Source organism: Grus americana, chromosome 28, assembly GCF_028858705.1.
Source record: "Grus americana isolate bGruAme1 chromosome 28, bGruAme1.mat, whole genome shotgun sequence".
NCBI classification, from domain to species: Eukaryota; Metazoa; Chordata; class Aves; order Gruiformes; family Gruidae; genus Grus; species Grus americana.
This window is the reverse complement of record NC_072879.1, coordinates 5,380,254-5,402,392: the sequence shown is the minus strand read 5'-3', so window position 1 is coordinate 5,402,392 and position 22,139 is coordinate 5,380,254. Positions and strand designations below refer to the sequence as shown.

Below are 22,139 nucleotides of genomic sequence, written 5' to 3'. Positions count from 1 at the left end.
GTTTCCGTAGTGTAGCGGTTATCACGTTCGCCTCACACGCGAAAGGTCCCCGGTTCGATCCCGGGCGGAAACACCTTATTTGTTTTTTCCGGGTTTTGTCTTTTTGGGAGTTTTCCCCCCTCGGTTCGATTTCATTTATTTAATCGCTGTTCCCCGTGGGGGAGGGGGCGCGACTTCCTAGCTGGGAGGTGGGAGAGAAGTAACGGCACCGTGTGCAGCGCCTGCGTCCTGCCGCGCCTGGCTGGCGACAGCCGGGGTTCACGTGGGTAAAACGCAGCCTGGCGGGGCGCTTGGCGTGCAGGCGCGTTCAGAATTAGGTTTGAAATCGGTGGGGAGCGGGGGAAAAATAAAATAAAATAGAGAAGAAGAAAAGGAAGCGCTGCGTTGGCCGGGAATCGAACCCGGGTCAACTGCTTGGAAGGCAGCTATGCTAACCACTATACCACCAACGCCCGGCGAAAATGCTTTCCCCGGCCTCCCTCAGCAACCTGAAATGCCTGGACCAAACCATCATCCAGTGGCGGGGGGGCGCTGCACAGCAAGCGCTGAGAATAGCACCGCAATTGCCCCACGACGGCAACAAATGCCGAACTAGGGGCCCTTCTCGGAGGCTGCGTGGGGAAAGAATATTCTCTTTGGGCTTTTCTTACCCTCTGTCAGCCTCAATTGTCTCTCTACCCCCCTTACTAGGGAGAATAGTTCGGTCCTCTCGCAAGCGTGTCCCCCCTCCCACGCAGTGGTTCCTCCCCCACCCCCCATGAGTTGGTACTTTCCCCTCTCCCCGCGCTCCCGCCATCCCGCCCCGCGCGCTCCCGCCACTTCCGCCGCCGGGTGAAAGGTCGCGCTGTGGCAGGCCGCCGCCCCCCCCCCCCCCAACCCTGCACCCCCCCCCTTCCCCCGTTTCCGGGGCTGCCCAGTGTCCGGGACATGGAGCCGGAGTGACGGTGCCGCCGCCGCCGCCCCCCCCCCCCCGCCCTCCGGCAGAAGAGCCGCCCCCCCTCCCTCCCTCCCCCCCCCCCGCCCGTCAGGGGGAGGTCGCCGCGCCCCGGGGTGAGTGAGGAGGGGAGGGGGGGGGTGCTCCGTGGGACCGGCGGGCTGGGGGCTTCCCCCCGGCTCCGCGACGGGCTAGGGCTCGGCTGGGGGAGGTGGGGGAGCTTACCCCGGGAAGGAGTGTTTGCCCTCCCCCGGGGCTGGGGGGTGCCGCAGGGGCCGAAGGGTCTCTACGTGCCCCCAACCCCCCCGTGACTCGTGTTCCCCCCCAGGGTGTGGGGGGGCGGGGGGGACGGTGTGTGTTGTGCCACGGTTTGCCCTCCGGGTGCGGGAGGGCGGCCCGGCCCTGAGGGGGTGGGTTGTGTTTCAGTGCCCCCAGCATGTCCCCCCGGGACGGGGTGATGGGGCCGTACGCCTGGCCTGGGGGGGGGGGTGTTTGCTCCCCCCCCAGCAGCTTCTGCTCTACCCGCGCAGGTGAGAAGCTGCTCGCTCCTCTTTTTCCACAGGCAAAGGGGAGGGAGATGCGGGGGGGATGTCCCCGGGGCTCCCCCCTCTCCTGCTGACCCCAGGCCCGGCCTTCCCTCCGCAGCGAGGGCAGGAGCTCCCTGTCAGGGCTTCCAGCCCCCCTCACGGTGCAGAGATGGGCACGGGCTGCTGGCAGCCTTTGCCAGAGCTTCTCCCTCTGTAGAGAAATCCCCACCGGTTTATTCCACCCTCAGTTGCTTTTATTTTTGGGGGAAGGAGGTCTTAAAGCTCCCGGCCGTGACAGGGACACGTTTGTAAGGGCTTCTCTAGGTGACTGTGTTGCTCTGGCTCTTCCTGAATGCACCAGCAGGCCCCTCGGGGTCTCGCTGACAAATGAGTATCATGATTCATGCCAGGTTTTTGATCTCTCGTCTCTGTTTTGTTCAGTTTCTTTCTCTCTGGGTTCAGCATCAGAGGATGTTATTGTTTCTTTTCTCTGTGTGAGCTGTGGCGGGTGGGATGAGGGTGAGATGTTCCTCTGAATCGTTAAAATCACAGAATAACCGAGATGGGAAGGGACCTCGGGAAGTCTCTAGTCCAACCCCCTGCTCAAAGCAGGGTCAGCTGTGAGATCAGACCAGGTTACTCAGCATTCCTGGGCATCGCTCCTGTTGCCCTTCGTCCTTGCATCAAAAATTGCCCTTAAATTACTGGATGCTGCTGCTTCGTCCCTCTCCGTTCTCCTCTGTAGTTTGGGAACTTTGCTGCTGGCGCTTCTTTACGACGCTTTGTCTCTCCTGATCCTCCGTGAGTGTGATTTTTGGTGGAGAAATGGCTGTTTGGGCAGACCAGGGCCCTCCGCAAAAGATAGTGGCAGGTCTCGGGTGTGTCTGTGATTCAGAGCTCTCTTGAAGAGGAGACAAAGATCTTTGTACTTGGGTAGAGAGGACGATAGTGAAGGTAGCGCCTTCTTATGCTCCTGGAAAACGGGTTTGTGCGGTGAGCCAGGGTTCCTCCGTTGCACCAGGCTGAGGCAGAGGGAAGCAGCAGTCTGGCTTGGAAGACAAATGTGTTTTTTATGTCCCAGGTGGGACTGTGACGCTGTTGGTAGTGGGGCTGCTGACCCTCTGTCTGGCTCCTTCTGCTGTCCTTTGTTTGACTCTTGCCTGTAAGTGTATGGACCAGACCTCTGTTTCCTCAGTTCTTAGTAGCTGATACTTCATAGAACGTAAAGATTTTGGGAGGGGAATGAAAGGAAGGGTCAGTACTGAGGATTCTCAGATTTTAAGAAGAAATTTTTAGGAAAGAAAGAGACAGGGCACAGAGTTCAGAGTTCTATTGTTCAGGTGAAGAAATCTCTCTCAGATTTATCTGTGTTGTTAATATCTAGCTTGTGATGGCAGAACAATTTGGACTGTAAAATGCAAACCAAGGATTTTTGTTTGTGCCTCCGCGCTCAGTTGGAAATGTGACCTATGGAGGATGCTTTTATACAGCCTTATTCCTATGTCAGGAGAAACTGCAGTTATATGAAATTTGCTTTTTTCCTCTTCCTTCCTAGTTTCCTGTCCTGCCCAGCTTTCCGAGTAGTTAATGCAGAAGATAAAGAGGGTTCGTCTGGAAAACGAGACTGCAGGAAGTTGGAGAAGGTATGTGTCCTGGTTACTCCAGGGCCTTTATTGACCTTTAGGTTGTGTGGGACAGATCAACAAGCACTTCTTAGAGGGAATGAGGTTTCTGAAGAATCCCAAGTATATAATTCTCCCCGGGGAGCTCTGTGTCAGCATGTGTGGGTCAGGAAGTGACTCAGGAAGATAACTTGTTTCACTGACTTCCAATTCCAAGCCTTACAACTTTTTTCCCCTGTGCTGATGTCCCACCTGTGCTCGCTTGTTGTCTCCAGAGGAAAGCATTTCCCCTGAAGGGAGGGCTTGGTGAATGTGTGCCTGATCCATCTAACCCAGCCAGGCAGGGTAGAAAAAGCATGAAAAACATCTCCAAGGGATAGCTAGATGTTTTTGGGAGTGGGATTAGCAGTGCTTCTGCAACAACACTGAGTCATCTAAATCAATGCCTCGGCGTGAGGACTGTAAAGGACAGTGTTTTCCCAGTAAGGTGTAAATCTCAGATGCCCTATACTGATGCCGAAGTTTCAAGACCGTCTAAGAATAAGATGGTTAAAATTGGTGTCCTGATCCAACTCACCTTTGAATAATTTAATCCCAAAATTCACTCTGCAATTTCAGTTAGAGAAGTTACTCCTTATACTTGTATGTGATGTTGCCAAATGCTTGCTACGTTTTGGCCAAACTGTAGCGATGGATGAAGCAATTGGTTTTCTTTTTACTCTGTACGGTGTCAGGACCTAAGCTTTCAGGCTCCAGCTATGATAGCGATGTTTCCCAACACTTTCACGTAACTTTGTGTGATGGCTACTTTGCTTATCCCACTACGCTGCTCTGTTTTAGTGTCAAAATCACCAGGATGAGAACAGTACCAAGCTAAAAGTTGTGTCTTTTACTTCCCTAGTGTAAAATCATGTCGATATAGTTTGGAAGGGACTCCAGCCTCCAGTTCAATTTGGGACAGTTGCCAGTATTACATCTGTGGACTCTTTGGAGCCTTTAAAGGTGCAACTTTCCCTTGTTGAGGAATCAGCCCGGGTGAGAGTAACCTAAGGGTCAGGCATCTTGAGCCAAAGCCAGATTATTTTAATTGACTTGACTTGCAGTAGCATTGGGTTGAGAGAATTGTACTCAGTTTATAGGGTTTTGTGGGCTTCCTGTCATGTGTTTCTGATAGGCAACACTTCTGCCTTCAGATGTGATTTTAGTTGCCGTAATGGAGACCCTGGATATAGGCAGTAGAGGCCACAGATGCTCTCGCAGTCTTAGAACATCCCGTCACGTTCTCTTTTGTGGTTTCACTTGGGCTTCCTGCCTGGCTTTGATTGGAAAATACTCTTCTTTATTAATTTTCAAGCTGTGGATTTACTGCTGGGCAGTATGTACCAGGAGTACCTACAGATTTATTTCAGGAGCTTGTTCTTGTGTAGTTATTCACACATTTTGTACAATTTAGGGACTTAGCAGTTTGAAGATATGGTTATATTTACAGCCCTTGTACCGTGTGCCTGTAGTTTAAGGAAATCCAGATGTACTTCAGTTTAGGTTTGCTCATCTCCTGCTGTAATTGCCTAAGATATCAAACTAGGTGAGAACTTCCTTTTCCAGAGTTTGTTAGAAGGTGCAAGCTGGTGGGGAATCCTCAAGGAACCCTCAGGCTTCTCCTGAAAAATACTCAATGTAGAAAATGGGCAGAGGCAAGTGTTTTCTTGTGGTGATATAAATAACCATCCTTCTCCTTTCGCCTGATTTTCTCTGCTGGGAAAGAACTCCTTGTGCATCTTACCGAGGCTGAAGTCTTAAAGATTTGGTTTATGTGTAATTCTCGCTTAATCCTTCATCTCAGAAGCTGCTCTCCTGTCAGAATGCAGGTCACCATCCCAAATGACAGGCAGCATTCAAGAAACATCTCATTTGAAAATGTAAATCTTGGGACTGCTGAGGACAAGGCTTTTTTTGGTGTGATCCTTAGTCACTGTTTTGCCCTCTTGAATCTGTGTCAAAAGTAGCGATTCTGTCTCCGTGGAGCAAACTTCTCCAGCCTAATTTTTCACTAAACTGAAGTTCTTCTGAAATTCTTTGTAACGTTCTTCTGGATACCCCCAAACCAACTAAAACGTCCTCATGGAGGGAAATCCAGGTTATTCAATGGAGTGACAGAAACTGGTTTCCCTAGTCCTAGGCTCATTCCTGCTTTGCAATAGATTACATCATTGACCTTGGGCAAGTCTGTTAGTCCACCTCTCCTCAAATTAACATTTGCTGTAGTTGCATGTGGAGGCGTTTTCTGTAGATTCTCGTTCAATAACTGCTAGCTTGGAAACGTATGAGGAATGCATGCCACGTTTCGCAGGATACAACCAGGGTCTGTTACTGCCGTCTTCTTTCTGTTAGCAAAGACAATTGTACTGTTTTCCTGGTTTGCCATCTCTCCTACTTCATTCCTGGCTGCAACAACTCTTCAGGTAAGTGAGGTGCTGTGCTTGGGCTTAACCCTCTCTCTCTCTAAGTGATGAACAGGCTTTCCTGTAGGGCAGGAAAGGGGGGACTTCACTTTTGTGGTCTTCCAGGGCAGAAGTTTATGTGCCTTTACGATAGGTCATAGCTTTGATGACTTATCCATCCAAATTCCTGGGGTGGTTTTCCTTTGAGTCAAGCTGATTGTTTTCTGCACCAGAATCTGCTGTTTGTACTTCCTTTAACAGCTTATTTCTAGAACCAGTCCTGGGAGAGTGAGTTTTCTGAGGTTAATATCTTCATTTACAGGACTCGATATGGGATGGGATATGGACTTCTCCTTTCGATATGTCGATGTATGTTTAAAATGTAATCTTTGAGTGCAGAGAATCCTCGGATTTGTAGTTTGAGTGCCTGTTCTCTTAAGCTTGTTGCGTGCTTAGAGCTTTCTCTAAGCAACAAAATGTACCTGCTTGATTTTAAGGCTTAATTTTCTCCCTCAACTGCTCCCTCAGTTTTTTGTCCAGTTCTGAAGGGGAAGAGAGGATGACTGCAGTGGACACGCTATCAGACAGCTCCGAAGTGGTCGAGATGGAGGATGTGCCTTCCCAATTCCAGGTGCAAAAGCATTCTTGGGATGGCCTGCGTGACATTATTCACAGCAGCAGGAAGTATTCGGGCATGATAGTGAACAAAGCTCCCCATGATTTCCAGTTTGTCCGGAAAACAGAAGAGTCCAGCCCGCACTCTCATCGTCTTTATTACCTGGGTAAGCCAGCATGCCAGACGCCAGGTGTGAATATGTTACAGGAGAGCTTCCAATCTAAACAGGCGAGGAAAAGGATGGGAGGTATCTCCATTTATGAGTTGGGGGAACTGAGATTAAGTAACATTGCTCAAGGTTTGTACACTCAATCTATAGCAAAGCTGGAACTCAGCGGAGACCTCTCCAGTCCCAGACAAGCCCTTTAACCACAGCCTTTCTGCTTAGCGACGAGGGGAAGAGTTGGCCAGGCAGACCTACCTCATGACGGAGGTATGAATGCGGTGTCCTTTTGCAACCTAGGCCAGTCCAGGTGATGAGGCAAGAGAAGTTCCTCAAACTCAGGACTATCTTGCGCCTCTGTAATTTAGGCAAAATGGGATTTACTTGATTGATCAACCAGACTGATTTTCCAAGGAATTCGCTGTCAGTAATTACAAACTGTATGTTGTGAGTTCTAGGTATTAATGGCAGGGTGGCGGTGTCTCCCTGCTTTATTAGGTACCGTGTAGGTAGAATGCTTTCAAGAGTAGGGGGGGAATGAACTATTAATGATATTCACAGGGAAATATCCTCTTCCTTACAGTAGGATTGGAAGACAGCAGAATGCTGTGCTGTACAGGTCCCTCATTATAGTTGGAGCCACAAGGTAATTAGTGACAGAGTGGCTGGATTTTAGCAACTGGATAATTTTGTGGTTGGTAACATGGGAAGCTTTATAGACTGTAAAGAGTTTGTTATGCTTTGGGGCATGAGCTGATCATTACTGTGCCAGTAAAGAAATTGCCTGATGTGCAACTCCATAGAGCAACTTCTTTCCTGAAGTGACCCTGCTATTTTTTTTTTCTTTTTTTGAGTTGTTGAGTGTAGATCACTGTAGGACATAGGATGCTGGATTTGAGGGACTAATTAGTTTTGTCATCAAGCAGCTCCTGCGTGTCAGTGACTTCATTTGTTAATAGTTCCTCATACGTTCTTATGACACAAGTGCTACTATGAAGGGTAGTATCCAGAGTTAGCTTATTTTTCTTGTTGAGTCTGAACAGTGACACTTGATTTAAAGCTGAATGTATTTCAAGGCCAAGTTGACATTGGTACAGTTTTTGATCTAGATGACTAAAGAACTAAGGGTCTAAGTGGCTAATTTAGAAAAAAAAAAAAATGTTGTTCTGCTGTATGAAACAGCAACCAGACCAGCTACCGGCTGGTTGGTGCTCTGCATGGGTGTGACTGTTACAAGAGCCAGAACCAGGAATGAAGATACATGAAATGTGTTTTCAGTGTTTTCTTCCTTAAGGAAACGTAGAGGGCATAGAGCAGATTGATCCGGCATTTAAAATCAGTATCTGCCAGGTAATACGGGGGTACCTCTCCTCAGATGTTCCTAATAAAGGGTAATCGCTAATTCTTTCTGTTGCCTTAATGAGCATCTTTTGAGTTGCGTACCGTGTGCTATTAAATACTCAGAACCTATTTCAACAGTTCAGAAGTGTTTTACATCAGCGTGCTATTCCTGCCCCAATGTTAAATAACGTTTTCGAGTTATGTGAATGCTGTTAGTGACTGTATGCCAAGGAGTAGGATAAAGAATTCTGAAGAGCTTTGATGTCGAAGTTGAATTCTTCACTGGTGAGCAAAGTATAATGTCTTTTGGGGAGGAAGGCAATATTTTTCTTGTAAATCCTGATTGATTGTAGTCAGCCTGAGGTCAGTGTAGAAAGTACTAATATAATAAGGAGAAAGGAAGTCCAGGTCACAGTCGTATGAGTGTCAAATGTGTGTATATATAGTAATTTGTTCCTATCTCCATTTTTTTCTGTTTGGACATCTTAAATAATTCCTGGGCTTTCCCCATAGAATTTTATGTTGTATCATGGCAGATGCTGCTTATATTAAACACCACATGCTCAGCATTTTGGTGTTTCTGTATCTCTGAGGATTATATGCTCACATATTGCTTTGCTTCCTGAGCACTTATTAATATTTTAGATTTAATTTTAAGTAACCGTACTGCTGGGTTAACCAGCTACGAAATCTTTCTGTTCTGCCCAGAACATGTGCAGAGTAGACATATTTCCCTATGTGAAATTCTGATCTGGGGAGTCTCTACAGCACATGTAGAGGGCAAGTTCATAGTCTTTGATCATGTGTCAGGATATTGTATTTTTCGTGGTCGTTTTGGAAATTGGATGAAGGCCAACAGCTTATTTTGATAACCACAGTCAAAGGCTTATGTAAAATGGCAAAGTATTTTAACTATGTAGTGTACTGTTTCATGTTTGAATGGAGTCTCTAGAGCTTGCAAGCTTTTTCTTCCTATCTTGCAGGCTGGCGTGTTGGCCTGAATGAGGTCCCTGTAGCACATTTCTGGCTGAGAAACGTGGAGAGTAATGTTGAGTCACCCATTCAGGGAGTGGCTTTTTTAGAGTGGATCTAGGGCGTGGGTTGAACAGTCCACAGAGAGGAAAGTTGGACGTAACTAATTCTGAAAAGGCTGGTTAGTGTTAAGTCTTGCTTAGGGAAATTTCTAAGTCAATGAATATCTAAATTTAAATAATTTATGTATTTTGTGATTGAATTGACAGCTGGTAAAAGCCTCTGGACAGCCCCAACCCCTCTGTTATCAGACCTTTTTTTTTTTTTTTCAATTTGCTCTTGGTCCTCTTTGTCCTGGCTAACTAATCTTAAGTAGGATGATGTTTTTGTCTGCCTAATAGGAATGCCATATGGTAGCCGAGAGAATTCCCTTCTTTACTCAGAGATTCCCAAAAAGGTACGGAAGGAGGCCTTGCTACTCTTGTCGTGGAAGCAGATGCTGGATCACTTTCAGGTAAGCCGAAGCGTGAAGAGCCCGGGTTGACAGTGCTTGGGAGAACTGGCTGGTGTTGTGGGGCTGGTGTAGCGGTTACTACTCCGCTGAGCAGTAGAGATGATAACGTGGCAGCATATAAGACATGGAGAATGGTATTGGTAGGAACGTTGTATCGAGAGTTGCTTTGCTTCAGAATATAAGATAGTCATTTGTGTGCGCAATGAAGCTGGCAGTGAGTATGAAACAGCAGTTGATGTGACAAGCAAAGGGCTGACCTAGCAAAGAGGACTCTAAACTAGCATGTAGTCTCCCTCTGACTATAAGCTATCAGGACAGTGCATCTTTCTTCTGGGTATCTTGTCTGGGCTCTCGCTGTGCTCGTTGATGTGCTCGGCAAAATGCCCGTCTGTCATCTTTCCTGCTTTTAAGGAAGTCAGGAAAGTTGAATTTAAACTGCTGCTTCTGCCCTACATTCTATTGCGAGTGAACTAGAAAGGAGGTAAATTTTCTCCTCCCTGATTTCAGTATTTTAATGTCCTTTGTCACTGACAGCATTGATGAAGAGGAGAGTGGAGGGTGTTTGTCTTCCCTACTGAAAAGGTTCCTGGTGGAAAAGAATTTAGCTGTCTTGACCCCATTTGGAATGCTAGTCCCCTTCAGGGTAATTCAAGATCCCTGGAAGAGCTTTTGTTTGCAGTGTCTGACATGGAAACTGTTTGTGAAGGCTGTAGATAATGTCATTAAGTTAATTGGTTACATCTGATTTGCATAAGCAGAGCAAGTGCAGCTGTCCTCAGTTCATGCTGAAGAGCCAACTGCAGAAATGATAGATTTTCAATTCAGCCCTCTTATGTAGAGGGGACTTTGGGGCATGAGGTTGGTTTAGTCCTCCTGGGTTTTGGGTGGTATATCATATTTTGAGCATTCACAGACTAGCTAGTGCCAGTCTTGCAGCGTTGCTGTCCTGTGAAAGTCTCTTTCCTTGCAGATTCTTTCAGATTTTCCTTTCCTTCAATACTAGGCAACCCCTCATCACGGGATGTATTCTAGAGAAGAGGAACTCTTGAGGGAACGCAAACGACTTGGTGTCTTCGGTATAACGTCTTATGATTTCCACAGTGAGAGTGGCCTATTCCTCTTCCAGGCCAGCAACAGCCTCTTTCATTGTCGAGATGGGGGCAAGAATGGTTTCATGGTGAGTCTGCTAGCAATTTTGTGAATATCACCTGAAACGAACTTAGTGGTTTTGGTTGGAGATGGCTGCATGGCTGGTTATGGTCACTCGTCTGTGTCCTGTCAGGGCTACTTTTGCACTTGTTTCGTGGGCTGTATTGTATCTGTGGCTTAGGCCTTTAAATCTGAAGCTGGAAGCTGATTTAGTACAGAGCTGTTGGTGTGTGTGTTGCTGTAGGTATCTCCAATGAAGCCTCTGGAGATCAAGACTCAGTGCACAGGGCCACGAATGGATCCCAAGATCTGCCCTGCTGACCCTGCCTTCTTTTCGTTCATTAATAACAATGATCTGTGGGTAGCAAATATTGAGACGGGAGAGGAGAAGCGGATGACATACTGCCATAAAGGTAACTTCTTGCTGGATTCGAAAGGAAATCCCTTCTGACAAAGTCGGGCTAGAAGGGCTCATGTCTTCATGGCTTATCTCTTACAAGTACATTCTTCTTTTGGATCGGCTTTTTCCAAGGAGATGTAAATGCACTCTCTCTTTGTTCCTCTCCAGGCTTATCCAATGTTCTTGATGACCCCAAGTCTGCTGGTGTAGCCACTTTTGTCATTCAGGAGGAGTTTGATCGGTTCACGGGCTATTGGTGGTGTCCCACAGCTTCCACAGAAGGTCGGTGTTCTGCCTATCAAATTCTGACATTGTAACTGCTGTCGGCTGCCGCTATGAATGATATTTTGAGCAAAGTTTTGCTTTGGCCTGGGCTCGGTCTGTTTCTGGGGAGGCCACTTGAAGGAACAAAACACGGAGGGATTGTAATTGTGCTCTGAAGAGTATTTGCAGGTGGCCACGAGGAGCTGTAGCTATACAGGAGATGTACACTCTGCACCGCAGTGTACTGCCGCGGTGCTCCAGGCAAGTCAGAAGCAGCTGGAAAACACTGTAGCAAACATGCTTGCTATCTGCTCCTAGGTTCAGAGGATTTAAAAACACTGCGGATCTTGTATGAGGAAGTGGATGAGTCAGAGGTGGAAATAATTCATGTTCCTTCACCTGCCTTGGAGGAGAGAAAAACAGACTCCTATCGGTACCCCAGAACAGGTAGGTGAAATACCGCAGGGCTGCTAATGCAACTCTTGACTCCCGCTGGCAGCAGCAGTGGAATTTGTGCTGTAAACTTTGCATGATTAATCTAGGCACTTACTAGAATGTCGAAGCTGGTTGTAAATGTTGAGGCCTAATTGGGTCTCTGAGCCCAAAATCTACTGCGAGAAAGGAATGAGATTTAAAGTTCAGCGAAAATGAAAGGATTGCTGAGAAAATGGAACATATTTGGTGGCATATCGTGGAATATGTTTTTGAATCCCTCCTTTCTTCTTCCTCTTGAGAGCATGTACAGCCAACTAGGCAAGGCAAAAGCAAACTTTTCCCATACCCAAAATGACTCTTGTGCTTACAGTGGTGTTTGCTCACATACATAAATTGATATTTGTACACTCATGCACAGCCATTTTAGTAGGACCAGGGTCAGTTCTTCTCTAGAAGCTATATTGTGTATAACCATGGAGTGTTCAAGTTGGTCATCTTGGTATTCTTTTGCTCCTCTTCTGCAGGCAGCAAAAACCCCAAGATTACATTAAAACTGGCAGAGTTTAAAACAGACAGCAAGGGTAAGGTAAGTGATAACAACTCAGGATGGCACATCGCACAGGAGGGCTGACGGCTTCTGAAGCTCCCTAGAGTTCAGACAAGGTCACTAAGAAAGCCTAGATAGTGTTAGCCTTTGTTTTCATCCTCTTGTAACACCCAGTTCTATAATGTGTTTATCCAAGCAAGAGAAAAAACTTTAAAATGATGAAGAATATTGTTCTGGTGAAGAGGCAGCTGGGCAAGGGGAGGGAAGCGAGAAGTAGTGTTAGCCTGGTATACTATGTTGCCAAGAGCAGAGCAGGAAGGTCGAAGCCCAATCTAATCCTGGGCTTCAGTCCCTGGCTGGATACTAAAATAATTTTGCTTTGAAGCTTGTTTTTTTTCCCTTCCTTCCTGCCATTTGTAGAAAGCCTTGCTTCTCCTGGCCTGATTCTTGCTGATGCCAATAGTTGTTAAACTTCCTTATTCCCCCATTCCACTGAGCTTCCACAGGAGGAGGTGAGGAGGTCTGGTAGCAGTCTGATCTGATATTGGACCTTCCTTTTGCTGCAGATCCTGGGTGCTCAGGACAAGGAGCTGGTGCAACCATTCGCTGCGTTGTTTCCGACTGTGGAGTATATTGCCCGTGCTGGATGGACCCGAGATGGCAAATAGTACATAATTTTTATTTTCTTCCAAACTAATGCTCCCAAGGGCTTCCCTGGCTGAACTATGTTTATTGTAGTCATGACCTGGTTTTAAAGCCATGAGTGCCACAAACGGCACATGAGTATTTGGCTTCTTCAGTGTTATAATTCCTAAAAGTAGGAATTAATCAAATGTAGACCAGAGTGACAAGCCGTGGGGCTGCAACCACAAAGTTAAATGATGTTGATACATTAAGCGGGCAGTCCTAGGGAATTCTTTTGAGTTTAAAATATTTAACACAAGTACAGTATGCTTTCTGCTGAAAATAAGATTTGCTGTAAGCAACTGTATCATTGCTCATTGGTCTGGTTTATGATCAATGCCAAATGTATCATGGGAGAGCGGTCAGTTTGCATGGCGCTCCAAAATGTGACGGACAGTCTTGTGCTGGCCAGCATTGCCTGAAGAGTTGCAGAATTCATACCAATCTGATTGGTTTGAAACTTTAAAGCTTTAATTTTTTTCCTCTCAGAAGCTTGCTTGACGGTTAACTAGTTTCTGTCCAGATCAAGTTCAGGTGACTTAGCTGTCTTTGAAGATTGCATTCTGTAACTCATCATTAATTTTCTGCTCTGGAAACTAAATTCTTACAGCTTTGCGGAAGGTAATCCTATAGGTGGTTCTTATGTTCTGCACCAGAGCTTATCTAAATGTGCTGAATATATCGGTTCATGAAATCCACAGTCACTGACATGCTAGGAGAGAACCTGCTCTTTTGAAAGTCTGTCTTAATGATGAAACTTCCCTTGATGCACTTCCAGGCCTTGGGGTAGCCGCGCTATGCAGCGGTGGCTTGCCATCTGTCATGTTGAGGGGTCTGCAGCGCAGCACCACTTCGAATGACTCTCCTTGGAGAGGAACAAGGCTGAGACTGAAGCGACTCCTTCACTTGGCAGTTGTCTTAGGTCTGTGCCTTTCCCTGCTAGTGCAGCGCGCAGTGAGGAAGCTACAAATGGATCACTTTGAGAGCGATCGCTTCAGTTTGTTAGGAGCTTGCTAGAAAACAAATAGTGCTTCCTGATGGAGGGGCTGTCCAAGGAAGACTTATGTTCTGGAGACAGGGTTCTGTTAACAGTGCTCCCTTGGAAGAGACACTGGCAAATCTGTCAGATATCTTGTCTGAACGATACCCCTGTGAAATACCAGAGATGTCTGGCAATGCGTGTTTGTTGGCAAAGCTTCCAGGAGATAAGAAAGCAGCAATGATGAGAAAAACTTTGCATTCAGATGCCTAAATCTTTCTGCCAGCAGGAGGGAAAAAAGGTTTCATGTTCTGAGTGTTAGAAAGGGACATCTATTTTGTGGTACTGACATTCACCTCCAACTTCTTTCCCCAGTGCCTGGGCTATGTTCCTTGACAGACCTCAGCAGCGGCTGCAGCTAATCCTTTTGCCTCCAGCACTCTTTATTCCAGTCCCAGAAAATGAGGAGCAGCGTGCTGAATTTGCCAAAACCGTGCCAGAAAATGTCCAGCCATTTGTGATCTATGAAGAAACCACTGATGTGTGGATAAATGTAAGAGGCTCGGGGTTGGGAGGAGAACACAGGCTGCCCCTTCCTCCCCCCATAGTTAACCATTTTCCTGTTGGCTGTGTGTCCGGTTTAGTCCATGCTCCAACAGACTGCTTTGCTACTCAGTAGTGCCAGATTTGGTGTTAATTCAGGGGCTTTGATAAAGCCGTGAGAAGGACTTTCATGCAGTCAGCACTGGAAGAGATGAGGATCCTGCCATCTCCTTGCAGTTGGAGCTGTTCATTTAATTCTTGCTAACATTCTTGGTAAACACAGGCATTTTGGACACTGACACTTTTGGGTGTAACACTGCCATTCTTTTGGAGGTATTTTATTTCCAGATTAAAGATTTTATTACAAGAGCAACCCTAATCCCTGGAATTTGTTGTATTTTTTTAGGTAGGTAATGGACATAGGGGACAGGGAATAAACTTCAGCCTCTAAGATTAAGCATCTTGGTACTGAAGTGACAAAGGGACCTGAAGTTCACACCATGGCATTCCTAAGGTGTTGGAATAGCAACCACCTAAGTGGGACTCACGTAGCTGAAATGTCTAGCTCAGAGGCAAGACTGGTGCTGGTTTGGGTGGTAGCCATGGGGAGCCCGGAGCCACGTGGGCTTCTTTGTGGTAATAGGAAAGTATGGAATGGCCTTTTCCCACTAGCTGCTTGTCTGAGATATTTCTCCCCCCTCTCCTCTCCTTTGAAAGCCCAGCAGTTTAGCACTGACTCCCTTGGCTATGTCTCTGCTGTCTCAGTACTAATCACTCATGGGTCTTTTGCCTTGTCTGACAGGTTCATGATATCTTCTATCCTTTCATCCAACCGGAGGGAGAAGAGGAAGAACTCTGCTTTATCCGAGCCAACGAATGCAAAACAGGTTTCTGTCACCTGTACAGAGTCACAGCGGTCCTAAAGCAAGGCAGCTACGACTGGGCGCAGCCATATGTCCATAGTGAGGGTAAGAGCTGCAATTTGTCAGTATTTCATGTTGGCATGTTGTCTTTTGGGGAAGGCAGTGATTTATTCTCATGTTATTTCTTCTAGATGATTTCAAATGTCCTATCAAAGAGGAGATTGCCCTGACTGGTGGGGAATGGGAGGTGTTGGCAAGGCACGGATCGAAGGTAGTGGTTATTTTTATTCTCTCCTGCAGTGTTACAGCTCTGCATTGTCTGCCCACCATCCTGGCCTATGCCCTCTGTTATGCCTAGGACCAGCTAGAACTACTTAAGGTTCATTTTGTTTCTGTCTTTTATTGCTGCCTCCGCTTTCCCCAGAAGTGCTGTAGTCCAGTGCAACCGATTGCCTTTTTAATCAGACTTCAGACTGCTCCTTAGGTAAATCCCATGAGTGAGTCAGGCCATAAAAAAGGACACAAGTCTGAGGTTCAAGAGCAACAAAGAACTATTTTGTGGAGAAGCTTGGGACTGCTGTCTTTGCTGAAGCATTTTAACCCCAATGAGTACTGGTGAATTGGAAATATGTCCTAGTGCTTAGAGTGAACTCTTGGTCTCCAGCTGATCCCTCAGTAGAGCCTTTAGGAGGAAGGCAGCTGGGGAGTATAAAGCAATTTAGAATATGGAGAAACTGTATCTGTTATTGGTTGCAGAATAGCCAGAAATGAATTTTTATTAATCTTGTAGAAACCTAGTTCCATTTTTGCTTCAGGAATTAACTGAGTCTGATCTTTAATGCTCCCAGGTGATTTCTGTCAAAATAAAGACCTTGTCTGTTCATTTCCAATTAATCTGGATTTTCACTTCTCGCTTTTTAAAAGGCCTACAGCTCCATGCATTTAGTTTCTGCTGCTTTTCCTCAATCTGCAATTAACCTGCTGTCCTTCCCCATGTGGATTCTCACTGTACATGCTGTTGATTTTGGCCACAGCTCTTCCCTGCATGTGTTATGGCTAAAATTGTGTTAGCAGCAATTATTTTGGTGCATTTGTTGCTCCACAGGGCTCTGCCTGGTTTTCCCGGCCAATTGAGTTGGATATTTTTTTCTTCCCTTTGCTGTCCACAGTGGTCTTCAAACTGCGGGTTAGCCAGAAATAGCATTTGGGCTTCAGCATTTGGAAACTGTAAGGCGGAAAACAGTTCAGTTACTGTTGCTGGATCAATGCAGTATTTAAAAGCTGTAGTCTCTATTTCTGGCTGGCCAGGTGGTTTTAGAAGCAGCTTTATCTGGACATTAAAAACATATTTTAATGTGGGTTGAAGGTTGGTACTGTTAGAGCTATTAGACTGATCCTTCCACAGATGGGAATTCATTATCATGATTGCTGGAAGAAATATGCATATACCCTTATAATCCAGACATACTACAGGAAGGTGCCATATTTAAGTACAGAATCTTCCTAGTTTCACCTATGGGGAACAGAGCCAACTTTTTATGCTCCTTAGTAAGCAAACGCTTTGAGTCTCTCAGAAAAGCTGAGTTTTTGTTACTCGATTGGACTATATGGAGTTCTCTGTAAGTACCGCGTGTCACATCAACGGTCCCAAATGCCATGAGCAGTCTGTCATGGTCTGTTTGTGTTTTAAGCTGACTCTGGGGACAGACTGTTTGAAAGGAGCAGTAGTTGTCATCCTTCTGTGGCTGAGCCCTCTCTTCTCCACATAGATCTGGGTCAACGAGACCACGAAGCTGGTGTATTTCCAAGGCACAAAAGACACACCGTTGGAGCACCACCTCTACGTAGTCAGCTACGAGTCTCCTGGAGAAATTGTGCGACTCACCACTCCAGGCTTCTCCCACAGCTGTTCAATGAGCCAGGTTTGTTGTTTCTTGGATACCAGACGCCCTCGTCTCCTGACTGACAGGGATCCTAACTAGGAATGGTAATGAATCATGACCAATAATGAGTCTTGGTCCGTCTTGGTTGCTTGAGATGTGGGAGCTTTTGTCTGAGAACTGCATAGAGGAGATTAGGTGTGGGAAAAGAAAGACTCTGTTCCCCTAACTCTTCTCTCTCCCATCTGTAGAACTTTGACATGTTCATCAGCCACTACAGCAGTGTGAGCACTCCACCTTGCGTGCACGTCTACAAGCTCAGTGGCCCCGATGATGATCCGCTCCACAAGCAGCCCAAATTTTGGGCCAGCATGATGGAGGCAGCCAGTAAGTCCTGTAGAATGTGTCAATGTTTGGTTATGTCTGTGATACTCTTCCTACTAGTGGTAGCCAAAGGTGATGGAGAGGGAAATGGCCCAAGTAACTTCATTCTAAGGGAAAATTAATTGTGTTATCTTGCTGGGGAGATACCTCTAGTGGATGGCTTATCCAGGAAATGGTAAATGGGCTTTTAAGATGTTACTGTTTCATGCTTTGAGTGAAAGCAGTGCTCTGGGGTGCAGGGTTTACATGGCTGGGGTTTTAGGTGTTTCTTATTCGTTATGTGTCTGAAGAGGGAGGGGGCAAGTATCTGGGATACAGTGGCTACTTCATTCCATGGCTGTAAAGTTCTGGATACAGCTCCCAGCAGCACCTGAACCCCTCCTGCAAACATCTTCTCCGTTTGACCCGTCCCCCTTCTCAACCTTCCACATCTTGCTGCTGTGGCATAGAGTGCCTTGTCTGAGAATACCCAGCTGCCGACGTTTTCTTGTGTGATCCCTTCACTCTTTGTATGGCCTGTTGCCCCCCGCAGGCAGATACAGGCTGTATGTTTCCCAGTGCGAGGCTTCTCTGAGAGGCATTGCGAAGGCTTGGTATGGTTTGGTATTGAAAGAGCCCTGACTGGGGACAAAATGAGCTTGTTCAGGCAGGGTAGGAGGCAGAGCCAGGCCAACAGGTACTGCGTTGCTAGTGTCTGGATTCCTTCTGCAGGTTGTCCCCCAGATTACATCCCACCTGAGATCTTTCACTTCCGCACTCAGTCAGATGTTGAGCTCTACGGAATGGTCTACAAACCTCATGATGTCCAGCCTGGGAAGAAGCATCCCACAGTGCTCTTTGTGTACGGAGGCCCTCAGGTAATAACCCGGATTGTTGACTGCTGGTGTTGGCCATGGGATTGCTGTCCAGGGCAGAGCTCTGTGTAGCTCACTCATGCATCGAGACTTAATGCTTTGGTTAGCACTGAGCCCTGGATCTCTGTTCTGACCTCTGCTTCAAACCTCAGATGATTTTTTTTCCAGCATTCAGTCTGATTTGCATGGCTCTGATAGCTCAGTTCGTGGCTGCTGTCCAGCTCAGGATCCTATACAGCGGAACAGACAGTGGAAGGTACTGAAAGGTGGCTGCTCAGCTCTGAAACTTTGCTTCCCTCCTGCAGGTGCAGCTAGTGAATAACTCCTTCAAAGGAATCAAGTACTTACGGCTAAACACGTTAGCCTCCCTAGGCTATGCTGTGGTGGTGATTGATGGAAGGGGTTCGTGCCAGCGAGGACTCAAATTTGAAGGGGCCCTGAAAAACCAAATGGTAATGTACTTTTGTGGAGGAATCTCTGCTCGTTTGCCTTTTCTAAGGCTGCACGTTTCCTGTGTGAGTGTTGCTCTTGTATTTTCTGTCTCTAGATTTAGAAAGCCACTAACTTGTGCTTCCTTGTTGCCTTTTAGGGCCAGGTGGAGATAGAGGACCAGGTGGAAGGTTTACATTATGTAGCAGAAAAATACGGGTTCATCGACTTGAGTCGGGTAGCCATACATGGCTGGTCGTATGGGGGTTTCCTCTCCCTCATGGGTCTTATCTGTAAACCCAATGTCTTCAAGGTACGTCTGGATGTGGGGCTGTCATCTCAGGACGCTTAGCTTTCTCAGCTTCTGTAACTCTTGGCATACGGAGTTGGCTTTTGTGCTTGATGTTTCTGATGGACAGGTGAAAATGTGCCTCAGTCCTGCCTGTAGCTCCCAACTAGAGTCCTGCGTTCTGCCTACAGGTCGTACCTGTCTGAGGCTTGATGAGGATGGAGTTTCTGGGATGGGGTCCTTCCCCAGTGACTGAAAATGGAGGACTTAGCCTAGCATCCAATGAGATAATCAATGAGCTATTCCTACTCCCTTTCCCGAGTCCCCAGCGTAGTTTCTGGATCATTCTGCATGTCCCCTTTGAAAAGGGGAAGCCTTTAGTGCTTTTACATGGGAATTTGCCCCATTGTGACTATAAGAGGAATAGCACGAGGAGGAGTCTGGATTTTGTGTGGGTTTGCTGTAGAAGAACTCTGGTCTGAGTGACAGATCAGTCCAGAGCTTGTTTTTCCTGCCTCTTCAAGTGTTCCCTGTTTTCCTGAACTCTTTAGCACGTGATAACTGAGGCTGTCTCCTGCCACCTATTTGTTTGACAGATTGCTATAGCAGGTGCTCCTGTCACAGTTTGGATGGCATATGACACCGGGTATACCGAGCGGTACATGGATATCCCAGAAAACAACCAGCAAGGTTACGAGGCTGGCTCTGTGGCATTACACGTAGAAAAGCTTCCCAACGAGTGAGTACCGTGGGGCTGAGTGATCTGCTAAAAACCTGCTCCCGGGTCCCGCTTGGTGCCACCAGTTGCACCTCTGCTGAATCCCAAAAGACTGGGTGGATTCTGATCCCATTTAATTTTAACTCGCGTGCCTGGTTGCTGCCTTCTGCAGTGAGCTGGGGCTGTTTTACCCCCTTTGCCGGGGGGGGTTGAGGACCACGTCCGTGGTCTTACGCTATTCTGGCAGCCTGTCCATTGCTCGGTTTTGGCTTGCCAACTGGCAGCTCTTTGCTTGCACCCACTGCAGAGCTTTTTGGGTGGTTTCTTATCCTGTCTCTCACCCCATCTCTAGGCCAAATCGTTTGCTGATCCTCCATGGCTTTTTGGATGAAAACGTGCACTTTTTTCACACCAACTTCCTGGTATCACAGCTAATCCGGGCTGGAAAACCTTACCAGCTGCAGGTAGGAGGAACAAGAGTGAAGTGGGAAGGTTCCTTAAATCTGGAAAGAGGGGGGGAAAAAAAAAAAATATCTGTGTCCCCTGGAGGCGGGAGAAGGTGGAGGCAGATGGTCCCACACGTTGTTGCAGTGTAGATGGTAGTAAATGCCTAGTTTGTCTCTAAGAGCTGGCCGGGAGGTGGCACTGTGGCTGTTTCAGTGCTGGCAGATGTCGCTTGTATCTAAAAGCATTTGCAAACAGGGCTCATGTCCTCAGGCCTGGAACTTTCCTTCTCCGCTGAGCTGTTGCTGTCTCACTTGGCTGGTGGCAGCAGAGGTGGCCGACTTGCCGAGCGGACTAGCAACAACGCCAACGCGATGAGAGGGGAGCTGGTGCTCTAGACGTTCCCTGGCACCTCTTTGTCCCAATGGAGACGGGGTTAGGGGAAAAGGGCTGACGTGAGGGAGGGTTGTCTGTGCTGAATGAGCTGCTCCTGGCTAACTGCCCTGTCTCTCTGCTTCTGCACAGATCTACCCCAACGAGAGACACAGTATTCGGTGCCCTGAGTCAGGAGAGCACTATGAAATCACGCTGCTGCACTTTCTACAAGAATACCTCTGAGAGCACAAGCCTCCGCAAAACTGGACACTGACAGCTCACCTTCCCCTCCTGTGCCCTGCCACCGCCACCTCCCTCGACAGCCACCTCAGCCAGAGCACAAATGGCTGCGTGCCCGTGACCGGGCTGGGTGTCCCCCCCCCGAGCGAGGGGGTAGGCTGGAGGGCACCTTCCCTTTGGACAGTGCCACCTTCTTCCACTTTCCAAGCTGGAGGTCTGCCCCTGCTCGGCTGCTCGTCCTGTTCCTCTCCTCTGGCCTGGCTGTTAATGCTTTTTTATTTGCTGCTACTCCCTCTACCCTGGGAATCAATGGACAGTGGTCTGTCATCCGAGGCTGAGGTTTGTGTCCATCTCTCTCTTCCCCCCGTCCTTTTCCCCTTCCACTGCGCCTCTGCAGTTCCCAGACTCTTACCTGCAAGAACTCAGTGCCTGTGTTGGAAACAGAAGAGCCGAATCAGCAAGCTGCCTTAAGCCAGGAGTGGGAGGGAAGAGAGAACTACCTATCGTTAATCCCCAGGGGAGCTGATCTGATCGCTGCTGCTGCTGTGTCCCGGCCCTGCTGCGACAATGTGGAGCCCTGGGATGTGACGAGAGCTCTACAGAAGCATGCAACACTAGTCTTTTCTATTTTTCAGTTTAATTTTGCAGAGCAGATGGAGGAAGTGGCTGGGGGTCGGTAACAGCGTCCTCTGATACCTTTCTCTAATGGCCGCTCAGAAGCAGAGTTGTGCCAACAGGTAGCACGGCAGCTGAAACAGCTGGCTACAACCAGAGATCATCTCTCCGGAGATTACAGCAGCATTTAGGTTTTTGCAACACAAGATGGATGATATTTATGCAAATCCTCCCTCCCTCCGTTCTCCGTGCTGCCTCCCGATCCCACCTTCTCCTTCCCCGACACCCTGAGCTTTCAGATGTGCACTGAAATTGGCTGTGCTTCAGTTCTCTGCGGGTCAGTGACTGTTCCCCTTGCCCATCTACTCAGCAAATGCTCTCTTCTGGTTTTTATTTACCTGGTCAACAGGAACTGCAGTTCTGGGGAGGGGGGGATTGAGCAATCACACCTCAGGGGAGCACATACCCCCCTTAAGCCAAGGGTTCAGCCAGGGGCGAAAAGGAAAAGGAAAAAAAAAAAAAAAAACAAAAACCCCACCCAAATGAACCACGTTGACTTGCCCTGGAGTATTTTAAGTGCGTATTATGAAAAGAAAATATTTTTATGGATTCTTATTCTTTTATAATTATGAGTGTAAGATGTAGCGACTCATTAAAATATTGGAAAGAGACGCTGGCTGGCATTTGTGCCTGTTTTTGGAGTGGAGGAGAGGGCTCGGGAGGAAATGGCAGCTGGCTCACGATAGCCAAAGCCATGTCTGTGGTAGAAGCAAAGCGCTCTGTTCGGATTCTGTGCCGAGCAGTGGAGAGAATATTAAATCCCTGATGTTCCTCGGGGGAAGCATGATCCAAGCAATTGAAGATGCAGGGTGGAGAGTTGGGAATCCTGGACTGTTCTTGGCTCCGCCATTAAGGCG

The 22,139-nt window shown here is 47.4% G+C and overlaps 1 protein-coding gene and 2 non-coding genes across 4 annotated transcripts; 2 read left to right on the top strand and 1 right to left on the bottom strand.

Annotated features, from left to right (window-relative positions):
* On the top strand, positions 1 to 73 carry TRNAV-CAC (transfer RNA valine (anticodon CAC)). Its single transcript has one exon. It is a non-coding gene; the product is annotated as a tRNA-Val (tRNA).
* Positions 74 to 380: 307 nt separating this feature from the next.
* On the bottom strand, positions 381 to 452 carry TRNAG-UCC (transfer RNA glycine (anticodon UCC)). The gene has a single exon. It is a non-coding gene; the product is annotated as a tRNA-Gly (tRNA).
* A 371-nt stretch (positions 453 to 823) lies between these two features.
* Positions 824 to 21,893, top strand: DPP9 (dipeptidyl peptidase 9). Of its 2 annotated transcripts, none has more exons than XM_054805134.1 (21): positions 824 to 1,050; positions 3,017 to 3,104; positions 6,053 to 6,306; positions 9,018 to 9,130; positions 10,134 to 10,307; positions 10,524 to 10,692; positions 10,848 to 10,961; positions 11,262 to 11,390; positions 11,903 to 11,964; positions 12,492 to 12,592; positions 13,964 to 14,141; positions 14,934 to 15,099; positions 15,186 to 15,265; positions 16,764 to 16,916; positions 17,126 to 17,261; positions 17,970 to 18,115; positions 18,418 to 18,564; positions 18,702 to 18,854; positions 19,427 to 19,569; positions 19,901 to 20,012; positions 20,518 to 21,893. In XM_054805134.1, the coding sequence occupies exons 2-21, from the start codon at positions 3,049 to 3,051 to the stop codon at positions 20,608 to 20,610; spliced, it is 2,679 nt and encodes an 892-aa protein (XP_054661109.1). In that variant the 5' UTR covers positions 824 to 1,050; positions 3,017 to 3,048; the 3' UTR covers positions 20,611 to 21,893. The 2 variants fall into 2 exon arrangements, with proteins under 2 accessions (XP_054661109.1, XP_054661110.1); XM_054805135.1 differs by lacking the exon at positions 824 to 1,050 and adding an exon at positions 2,131 to 2,262.
* Positions 21,894 to 22,139: the final 246 nt, after the last annotated feature.